The 10,453-nt window shown below is 53.0% G+C and overlaps 3 protein-coding genes across 5 annotated transcripts in view; 2 read left to right on the forward strand and 1 right to left on the reverse strand.

Annotated features, from left to right (window-relative positions):
- The window catches only part of AGBL3 (AGBL carboxypeptidase 3), a gene marked incomplete at its 5' end in the record, with an annotated part of 25,394 nt that extends 19,696 nt beyond the window's left edge, over window positions 1–5,698 (forward strand). The window contains 3 exon segments of the mRNA XM_086461778.1: window positions 3,359–3,580; window positions 4,602–4,759; window positions 5,605–5,698. Of these exon segments, the coding sequence (XP_086317904.1) occupies window positions 3,359–3,580; window positions 4,602–4,759; window positions 5,605–5,698 (474 nt within the window).
- TMEM140 (transmembrane protein 140) lies at window positions 3,419–8,995 on the forward strand. Of its 3 annotated transcripts, none has more exons than XM_086470453.1 (4): window positions 3,419–3,580; window positions 5,605–5,723; window positions 6,322–6,441; window positions 7,237–8,995. In XM_086470453.1, the coding sequence occupies exons 3-4, from the start codon at window positions 6,429–6,431 to the stop codon at window positions 7,875–7,877; spliced, it is 654 nt and encodes a 217-aa protein (XP_086326579.1). In that variant the 5' UTR covers window positions 3,419–3,580; window positions 5,605–5,723; window positions 6,322–6,428; the 3' UTR covers window positions 7,878–8,995. The 3 variants fall into 3 exon arrangements, with proteins under 3 accessions (XP_086326579.1, XP_086326586.1, XP_086326595.1); XM_086470460.1 differs by having other exon boundaries at window positions 7,240–8,995; XM_086470469.1 differs by lacking the exon at window positions 6,322–6,441.
- Window positions 8,996–9,376: 381 nt separating this feature from the next.
- CYREN (cell cycle regulator of NHEJ) lies at window positions 9,377–10,453 on the reverse strand. The gene is made up of 3 exons (XM_086470485.1): window positions 10,335–10,453; window positions 10,172–10,241; window positions 9,377–9,905 (listed from the first exon to the last, which is right to left on the reverse strand). Exons 1-3 carry the CDS (start codon window positions 10,451–10,453, stop codon window positions 9,666–9,668), a joined length of 429 nt encoding a protein of 142 aa, XP_086326611.1. The 3' UTR covers window positions 9,377–9,665.

Below are 10,453 nucleotides of genomic sequence, written 5' to 3' on the forward strand. Positions count from 1 at the left end.
TCCTGATTTACAGTTCTACATATAGTGAAACAGTTCCAATGGAAGCTACCTAGAGTATCTTTTTCACAAATAGCCTGTATTAGGCAATATATGAAAAAGAGGAGGTGAGCATGTGAGTTGGAATCTGTTCAATATGAATAAAGTCTTAATCCCCACAACTAGTCATCTGAGTAAATGGCTTGATATCCAGCAATGTCTGCTTACTGTAACTCTACTTACTGTAACGCTACTTACTGTAACTCTGCTTGCTATTACAGTAAGCAAAGTTACAGTAAGTATTAGCCTCAGCCAGTTATTGAGTCTGAACTGGTCAAGACAAAATTTGGATGTTTCATTGTGTTGATTTTTTTTTAAGATATTTGATATGCACTTCCAATATTTTTCTTTTTTTCTACTTTTTACAGTAAAATTGCCAATTACAGCCTCTGCCAAACAAATAGGAGAGAATTTCAGGTAGGATACTATTCTATTTTACAGATTTCTAGCATTTTTCACAAACTAGGAGCGAGAGAATGATCCCAGACTGATTTCCCTACAAATCCACTCTCCTTTTTATGCTTCTCTGACATCGTGCTTCGTTGTTTTCTATTCATAAACTAGACAGCTGTCCTTGGCCACTTCATCCCATGGTTGAGACTGCAGTGGAAGGCAATACTAGAGAAGCAGAGAATCCTCTTTCCTCCATCTTATCTGGAGCACCAGACCCCCTTCCTTCAGCACATAGGTGAAGCTCCTTTCACCAGCTCTGCTGGACTCACTGCTGCACAGGCACCAATCTGGTGCTTTTCTGGAGGAAAGGGATGATTGCTGCTGCCTGGGGAGGGGACATGCAGCTACTAAGAAACAGGGCAGAGGTGAGAAAATAAAGGCCAAGCCAGGCTAGGTGGCACAGACTGTCCAAAACAGACATTTACTAATTTAGAATGGCTGGATATCTTAAAATCACAATATTGTCATGGTCCTGGTGCACAGATCATTGCTAGTGCATTCCCTTCACTTCTAGGTTCTGGTGCTTTGGTGATGAACAATGAAGGTTGTACTCTCTTATGGGTGTGCAAAGCCCTGTGGCAGTAACACTGATGATCAGTGCTGATGGCTTTCGTAAGTACCCACCCACTGATAGCATAAAATGTTCTGTGTCTTGCCAAGCGTATGTGTGGCTGGTTAACAGAGCAAAGTAGAGGTAGGTAGCTAGCTGGATTGCAGTAGAACCTGCCACAAATGCCTTATGAAACAATACATATTAATTTGTTCACACTAAATGCGTTTAAGGACTCCAGCTTTGCACCTTACAGCTCAGACTTTGCAACATAAACTTGACAATTTTAGGCTTTCCCCTGATTAAAAAAAAAAAAAAAAAAAGGAAAGAAATGTCTTTGGTGTCTCTCTTTACTTCTGTGATAAGGTAACCCTCTGCTGCTTCTGTGATGGGTAGTTCTGGCTGACTCAGAAGGGATATTGGCAATAGTGTCCTTAAGACAGTATGATGGCATTGTGCTTCTTTGTAGTTCAAAATACAGCAAATTATGTCTTTTCTTTTCTTTTCCCTTTTTTTTTTTCCTCATATGATTCCTAGGAAATGCTTCAGATTAAAGTAGCAGGAATTTTCTGTAAAGATTTTCTGTTCTGCACGATCATCTTTATGTATATCTTGTCCTGAATTTGTGTGGAGATAAAATATTTTCTGGCCTGACCTCTGTGTATTTTAGCTCTGAGAGTCTCACCCATGACGCTAAAGACAATCACGAAAAGCCATCTGTGCCACGGGAGGCAGGAAATTGTGTGTGCCATGATATGATCCTATCCACAAGAGAAAATTTCCATTCATCCAGCTTTAATCTGGTGTCGCAGAAGATGAAGAAACACAATGGTAAAACTGTCTTCCAGTCTGCAGAAAAGACATGTCAATATTTAAAAGGTTTCTCAGTTACTGTGCTATTTGAAATGCTAAAATTATTCCATGCACACAGGCCACATAGGAAAGTACCTCCCCACGGCCATCTGCCTAATGGCTCTATCCATTGAGCTTCTCTTAGGGCTTCCTCCCATATTTCCTTCCACCTCCCTTGTGCTCTTGGGTGTGATATCACAGGCTTACAACCTATGTACCATCTGGACGTTTCCAGACCATGCCTAAATGTGGAATTAATAGGTGAGCCTCTGCGAACAGCTTCATGGTTAGATGTCCCACACATATTACCCCCCAACACACACCTCGCTAACAGACCCACCACCAAGGCTGCTTATAGGAGAGCAATACTGACAGTGTTTGGACATTGCCTTATGTAAATATTTTCTAGTAATTCTTTTGTACTTTTTAGCTTTGTATACCATACATGGGGAACTTTGGGTAAATAAAACAACAACCACCAGGACTTGCACAGTGGAGGATGCACAGAATGCTTCTTATCCTGAGATAACAGCTTCAAGGACTTGAGCTAACTGAGCAGCCAAGGACGTCTGAAGGCTGGCAAAGCATGTCTGCAAGAATAGCAACTCCAGCTGCACCCTGAAGTGAATGTTGTCTCAAAATGAGTAGCAGGCACTTACCCAAATAACCACCAATAACCACCCAAGACCCCTGTGCATGTGGAGTACAGTTTTGCAATGCCAGAAATATGCAAATAGGGTAGAAAGATGGAGTTGAGTACAACAAGTAATGATGCATGCGGCACATAATTGAGATAATCAAATTCTAGTACATAAATATGGTAAGTTTTCTGTTTAGCTTCGCACTCGATTTAGATACTTTCCCCGAGTGTCCAATTCTGCATACTATTGAATAAAGCAATGTTTCCTTCCTAAACATAGTTTCATTTCTGCATTTTGGGAGTTTGGCTGAAATGACAACAACAGGACAAATGGTTCTGGATCTGGCCAGGAGGACCAAAGGGAGTTTTGCCCCTCACATCATTCGAGGTTTCACAGCTTTCCTGTCGCAGCAGGCAGCTTGTCGCTTCTCCTGCGCTGTGCCTGCGTAGGCACTGTGTCTGTGGGCAAGTGGAAGCTCGGATGAAGCTGGGTCTGGGAAGCAGAGGGAAGGAAGCAGCATTCAAAGTGCGAGAAGGACGAAGTGGTCAGTGAACTCCAACAGTACTGGGTACTGGGGTTGGCACTGGGACGGTCAGTCACCTCTACAGAAGTGTCCAAACAAAACAAACTCACCTCAGCCCCCATGGACAACTAAGCCACTCTAGTAGCACAACGTTCCTGGGTGAGCTTAGCCCAGTCAGTTACTCATGTCAGTTAGCACAGCCGCTAGAACAAAGTGCAAACCTGCCCCCCCCCCCCCCGCCCCCCCCTTTGGACAGCAGTGGCTGGATTCAGCCTGTTTTCTTGTTTTCTTGCTCATATTTAGATGACGCAGTATCAGGGAGGAGCATTGCATAAGGCTCCCAAAACCGAAACAGAAAGCAGAGGCAGTTGTGTGATACGCAGCTGTGAGACACAGGGGCTGGAATATCAAGAGTCCAGCTGGCACAGGACCCGGCAGCAGCCCCAGACCAGCTCAGCTCACCAGGGCAGCACCTCAGCCCTCTCTAGCGTGTTTCAGCTCCACACCCAGCCAGATGGGCAGCCCGTAAGTATACTCCACTGGGTCCCCCACCTTTTTAATGCCGCTGGCACTGGGGGGAGCTACCAGGAGAAGAAGCAGTGCTACACAGTGCAAAGGTCTGGGAGGGAGCAAGCAGGTCTTTCCCCAACTGTGGCATACTTTTGGGCCAGTTCCTCTGCAGTCTGGCCCGTGTGCGCTGGCTGGTTTCCGTTTGCCAGCAATTCTTAGCTTGTCAGCAGCCTTTCTGCACCTCTGGTTCCCCCGCAGCCGATCCTGCCTGAGGGGGGGAAAGAGGGATCCGGGGCAGGGGAGCGAGTGGCTTGAAAGAAAGGTGCCAAGTCCAAAGCTGCCCTCCTTTCCCACCGCTTCTGCACGGTGTTACTCTCTTCAGCAGCCAGGGATGCAGGAAAGACAAGTGTTCTGGGGGAGCTCTTCAGTGCACGAGAAAATGCCCATTCCCTCATCCTTTTGCATTCAGCCTGTCCACTGCAGCAGGGTCTGGCAGCTCCACAGAGATATTTAACCCTGCACAGAGGCCAGATTCTGTGCCGGTGCTGCATGCCTTGGCCTCCCGGTCCCACTGCCTTTGCCCAGGCACCCAGCCAGCCGCTTGCTGGGGGGAAGGCACAGCCCCACCTGGGGAAGGTGTTCACCTGTCTATGAGCCAGTAGAGGGAAGGGCCGTGCAGCTCCAGCAGCACAGAGGGTCCCTGTGGGCCCCATCTCGTACACAGACACCCCAGGGAGCTCCTGAGCCATGCACACGGAGCCTCTCTCTGCCAGGGGGACTGAGAGACAGAGCTCACCCTTGGTGAAGTCCAGTGCTTCCAGCGATGCCTGCCCAGAAACAAGCGGGCTGAAGCCAGGCTGGGGCTCGCTGTGCTATGCTTGGGTTCCTCTCCCTTGCACCTTTGAGTCAGGGCCACAGACTCTCCCATCCAAAGACACAGGTGCCTCCTTAGAGGTGGAGGGCCTGCAGATGTCTGGGAAAAGCTCCAGCTGGACATCAGCTGACAGCTCTTTCCTGTTTATCCCCTGCTTCTCAGCCAGACTGCCTCCAAACCGCTGCAGAGTTCACAAATGCCATGCCTGCGGCTGTGCTGGTGGCGGGGCACCAGGTCGCAGCTTTCATTGCCAAACCGTACATTGCCTCCAGGCCAGCCATGCACTCTCTGCCCCAGCTGGCACAGGGCACCCACAGGAGGCAGGTCTCTGTCCCTGGCACAGTCACACCCAGGGACAGGGATTTACCCACTGGGCTGGGGAGACAGCAGGAGGCTGAGGGGGAAATTTGCCTGCAATTTGGCAGAGTGAACAGAGAGGCATTGCTGGGAAAAGAAAATAGGTCCTTATAGGCTTGAGCCTCAAAGCAGAGGAGAGGGCAGAGATACCATGGGATCTCCCCAGGCCCTCATACACGCAGACACCACACAGCAGCACAAGGTCTCTGAGGTGGCTCTCCTCCACCCCTGCCATACATTTCCATGAACTTGCTCGGAATTCAATTCTCTGTCCCCTCTCAAATAAACATGTGCAACTAGGACAATTTTTAACTGCTTTTATCTTTTTATGGAGGCACGGGGGTGGTAAATAAAAGGTAATGTGAGCTGACAATAAAAAAGCCCACGTTTCTACAAGCCTGCCTTCCTTAGGAAACTAGTTTAAAGACTTAGGACAGCAAGGGTTGGTGGGTAGGCCGGGCCAGGAGCAAAGTGGGCTGTACCAGTCCCAGCTCTGAGTTCCAACAGAAATCCCTGAGGAGCTGGTCAGCTAACCAAGAGCCGCCTTCAAGCACAGCTTGTTCTCCCTCTAAGGGCTGTAAGGCAGGATGGCAGGGAGAATAGTGGGCAGGCATGAGCCCTTGTGGGACAGGGAGAGGAAGAGCAGAAATGCCCGGTGAGAGAGAGCATGTGTGAAGACAGACAAACCAAGGGGCAATACTGGGGGCAAGACAAACCCTGGTGAAACTACATCGGCACAAGGTCTCATTCTGCAGCACGCTCTGGGCCTGAGCACGTGTTTTCCTGGTCATTTGTGTCTCCATTGTAGATTCAGAACAATGGGCATCCTCCACGTGACCTTCCAGTCTCTCCAGAAGCCTGTTGTGAAGAAGACCTCCAAGAGAAGCTACAAGAAGAAGTGAGGTGTTGACCAGGGGAAGGGGACAGGTTGGTGTCTGGATGATGTGACCCCCTTCCATGCTGTGTGCATGCTCCTCCTGGCTATGACTGTGTGGAACAGGAGAAGTTTGGAACAGAGAAACTCTACCCCTGTGAGCATCAAACATAGATGTCCCCCTCCCAAGTATCCAAGGAGACAGGGAGTGGGAGGGGGATGCTGAAGGGTCTCTAGTCACCACACTGCAGCCAGAAACTGGGTACAGATTGAGTGGTGTATCTCCTGGCACTCTAAAAACTCAGAGGCTACACCAAATCCACAAGCAGCTGTGGGGTGATGGCCTGGGACATCCAGGACATTGGGATGATATACCACTGGGCAATGGACAGTAGAGGGGAGACAGCAGAACCAATGTTGTGAACTTCTTGAGGGAAGGTGGTAAATGATTCACAGGAGATAACACTTGGCAAAGGCAGGAAAGGGGTTATTTGCAGAGCCTCAAGCCAGAGGCTGAGCTTGAAGCCAAGGTCTCTGATCTCCTAGCCCTGTGATTGTGCCTCTGTGCAGACCCAGGTGGCCAGTGCTGCAATGCTGTGTGGCTCTGCAGCCAGTGATACACTTTCCTGATGCCACTTCTCTGTTTTTCAGCACAAAGCAGAAGCCTGCACCGAAGAGGGCACTGAGGACAGACCACATTTCTGGGAGAAGTGCAGGGAGTTGGGTTTGCCAGGCAGTCCGAGAGAAGAGCAAGGAGGATGGCAATTACAGGTCTGTCTCATAACGTAGCCCATCTCCCTGGGCCTCAGAGGAGGGTGACTGGTGGCAGGTGGGTCTGGGGTGCCTCTTTGTGGTGGACAACTGCCTGTCCATGTAGGGTATCGGTCCTCAGGCAACAGGGACAGAGCAGCACCATGTCTGCCAGCCTCAGTGGGGAGCAGGGCTGCAAGAGATCAGCCCTACTGTGCCCGGAAATGTACAGGAATGCAAGGGCCTCAGGGGCATGTGGATGCTGGAAACAAGTGGCATCAATAGCACTGGGTGTCCCAGAGCTATGGGGTGGGGGGGCAGAGCCAGGGGGAGTCCTGCACTTCAGAGCCTGGCATGTCTGCATTTTTCTCAGTAGTCCAAAGATCACAAGGGATGTCCTTGTTTGACCAGAACTGACAGAAAAACATTTTCCCAGAAAAGCTTGTAACCCCATCCTTACCAGACAGCAGTGTTTTGCTCCCCTCCCATCACTGCAGTTTGCTGACAAATGCCTCTCTTGTCCAACACAAGACCACGGTGCAAAGGGCATGTGCGGGGCTAAGGGAGCCATACTGTCCTCCACATGCTGGTCCACACACGGGACATCATTAATCCACCTCTGCTGTGGCCAAAAATGCTGTGACCCCTCCTTGACCCAGGGAACACGGGCACAGCACAGTCAGAGGCAGGACTGAGATGCTCCTGCTCGACTTGCAAGGGGAGTCCCAAGACCTCAGTGACACAGGCTCAGAGCACATCTTGCAAAAAGTGCCATAACACACAACAAACAAGGGTGCCCCCCGTCATGTTTTGCAGCAGCCATCCCCACAGCAGGATTCACCATGGTATCAAGAGAGCATGCGGGCACCAGGATGGGTCTGCTGCAGCGGAGGTGCACTGGGCACCTGCTCTTTGCGCTGACCATCCTCAAGGCTGCCGGGACCTTGGCCTTGATGTTCTACGCGCTGATGTTTGAAGCTGGGAACTTGGTCGACCTTCCTGACAAACGCATTGGCTTTTACAACTTCTGCCTGTGGAATGAGACAGCCAGGGTGCTGCAGTGCCTGGATTACAAGTATCTGCAGGTGATGGGCATCAGCCTACTAGGAATGGCACTAGCCAGGGTTTGTGTGTATGCCTGCCTGGTCATCAGCATCTTCTACCCCATTGTTGTTGCACACGCGAAGCGCACAGAGGAGAGAGGGGTCTGGAAGCTGATCATTATCATACTCATCATCCAGACGATAATCCTGTCTGGAGGCCTGGGTTTGTTTCTTTTCCAGACCTCGCAGTGGATTCACCCCTCTGATTTCACTGGGGGCTTCCTGGCACTGCTTGGGACTCAGGCTCTGCTACTGCTCCAGATTCTCACTGCCATCGCGTACCTGAGCTGGGCCAAGCACACACAGCCGCATCCAAGCCTTTTTACTAAGGAGGCCCTGCCCATTGAGATTTGACAGCAAAGAAGATGCAAGAGCTATTGATAACCCGATTTAAAGCAGTAATCCCACTACAGCTTTAGTCACTGGCAGGAATCTGATCCTTAGTCCAAAGGCCCATGTCCAGCCATGCTCTGACACACGTCAAGCAGGCAGCCGACACCAACACTCACGGCACAGCACGGAAGCTTCCCAGGAACAGCAGTGTGTAACACACCCCGTGGCCTGGGGCACAGCATCAAAGCGACACCATTTCTGGCCTCAACCCAGAGATCAGGGAAGGGCCCTTGACAGATCAGAACCAGCACACAGCGGACAAAGCCCCCTGGCTATAGCTAGCCCAAGAACAGGCAGTCAGAGAAGGAAACAGGCTTCCTTTCTTGGAGCTGTCCAAAGACACTGTGCTCCTTCTGCACCTCCTGGACTAACCAGGTCTGCCTTCAAAGCAACTGTGACTTCAGGAGCTGTGGCTTCATGCTGACATCACAGCAGTGGCAGTCCCAGAGGTGCACCGGAAATACTCTTCAGCAGGAGCACCTGTACTTCACCGCCTGGAATAATATCAGGAGTGACTCTGCTTTAGTTCCTTAAGGTGAAGCAGCCCACATCCAGCCCCAGCAGAAGCAGAGCACCTGGAGGGGCAGCCTAACAACTTGCTGAATACTGAATGCAGCCCTAACAAGGAGGGTTTCCATGAGGAAGCAGAGGATTTTGCTGCAGAGCCCCAGGTTTGGCCCCATTGATATTACGGGGCTGAGCCCAGCCCTCCAGCAGCTTTTGAGACGCCAGAACTGGTTCTGTGTGAGGGCAGCTCACCACAAAGCTAGCTCAGACCAACACACATCCCACGCAAGGGTGTGCTAGGGGAGTAGGGCCAGGGCTGCCAAAGGCCAGGATGCCATGCCCCAGCTGGGATGTCATAGCCAAAGCACTGGATGGAGTCTCTCCACCACGGCAGTGCGCAGCACCGCTCCATGCTATGTCTGTAACCTCACACAAAGAAGCGCTTGCTTTCCCCCCCATCCCCTTCGAGGACATGAAGGTCCATTTTCTCTCCTGCTGCAGTCTTGGTGGGGATGTGGATGGTGATGCCAGTTTGACTGATTCTTCATTTCAATAAAGGCTCTCACACCCACTGCCCTCGTGTGGTTTGTTCATCCCCCCTTCGGACCAGGAAGAGGATGCCGAGCCATCCTCATCCCTCCCTAGACCCCCATGCACACTGCCATGGCGTCAGCCCCCTCAGGGTGGTCCCTGCCCCTCCCAGTCTGCTCCCACCCAGGTCCTCCTCAGTGATGGGAGGCCTGCGCGCGCCTGGCAGAAAATTCAGTATCAGGTCCAATGGGGACAGGCTGCCAGGCCCCAGTGTGGCTGTCACAGGGGTACCACAAGGACAGGGGAGCCCCAAGGCTGAACCATGACTATCTGGCTCTGCAGAGCTAGCAAAAGCCTTCCAGGGCCAGCAGCTCCCTGCTCCCCTCCAGTCCCAACACTGACCCACCGAAGGAACACTCACAGCAAACCAAATGTCCTCTTTAATCTGTCCATGCTCTGAGATGCCAAACAGAAATGAACATAACCTAGTCTGGAGCCACATCCCACTGAACCCAGCACACCCTGGGAGAAGTGAGTGCCCCCTACTTCTTCCCCCACGGCCTTCATGGGCCTCCTACCAGCCCCACAGGCCACCAGCACTGCAGATACACAGTCCACTCCAGGCCCTCCTCCCGCCATTGTCAGTGCTGTGGGAGGGGACACGCTCCCCACCGTCCCTTTTGCTCCCGGGGAGCCGCAGAGGAGGCAACCTTAGGTGAAAAAGATCTCCCTGACGTATTTCAGAACATCGTCCTCGGAGTCCTCCCAGCCTGTCCTCTCTGCGTCGGCACCAGCACCAGCTTCAGGAGGCGACGGGCGGGCCGGACTGCGGTCGCTGCCCGCCCCCGTGCCGGCTGTGCTTCCGGGAGCCTCGGCTGGCGTCGGCTGGCGCTCCGGCTCCTCCGCTCCGCCGGGCCGGGCCTTCTCCTCCCCTTCCGCGCACTGTAGATTCTGACCAAAGGGAGAACAACCAGAGCCCGCTGTGCGCGACTTCACCCCGGGAACACCCCAAGGGGGAGGCAGGGCAGCCCACCATCCCTGCGGGACACCCTTCGCCAGTCCCCAGGTCCCCAGCGGAGGCTGGTTTTCTCCCGCAGCCACAGGCAGCTCCGCCGGCCCCCGGGGACGAGCGGACCAGGAAGCGCGGGCATCCCCGGGTGAGCCCCCCGGCAGCGCCAGCCAGGGCCGCGTCCCCACCCCCTGGGGTCCGGGCTCACCTCGGCCAGGACCGCCAGGGCCACGTCCACCAGCTCCGCCTCGTTCATGCAGTAGACCGCCGCCGCCGCCCTGAGCACCGCACGGCGAGGCACTGAGCGCGGGCAGGGGAGGGCAAGGCCCGGCCTCGCCCGCCCGCCGCCCCTCCCGCCCCAGCAGCGCTACCTGGGCCCTGCCGCCGCCTGCCGCCGCCGAGCCTTGGGGGGCGCCGCCGCCGCCGCCCGCTCGTCCCCCGCCGCCCCCATCCAGGCCGGGAGCAGCCGCCGCCGCGCTCCCGCCGCCAT

The sequence above is a fragment of the Leptosomus discolor genome, chromosome 1 (genome assembly GCF_034619465.1).
Source record: "Leptosomus discolor isolate bLepDis1 chromosome 1, bLepDis1.hap2, whole genome shotgun sequence".
Classification (NCBI taxonomy): domain Eukaryota; kingdom Metazoa; phylum Chordata; class Aves; order Leptosomiformes; family Leptosomidae; genus Leptosomus; species Leptosomus discolor.

Bases quoted from the DNA above. Each gene is read 5' to 3' on its own strand.
- CYREN (XM_086470485.1), bottom strand. From the start codon at position 10,453: ATGGCGGCGGGAGCGCGGCGGCGGCTGCTCCCGGCCTGGATGGGGGCG. The intron at 10,242-10,334 runs GTAGCGCTGCTG...TGCGGTGCTCAG, and splicing joins CAGGCGGCGGCAGGGCCCAG to GGCGGCGGCGGCGGTCTACT. The intron at 9,906-10,171 runs GTGAGCCCGGAC...CCCTTTGGTCAG, and splicing joins CCCTGGCGGTCCTGGCCGAG to AATCTACAGTGCGCGGAAGG.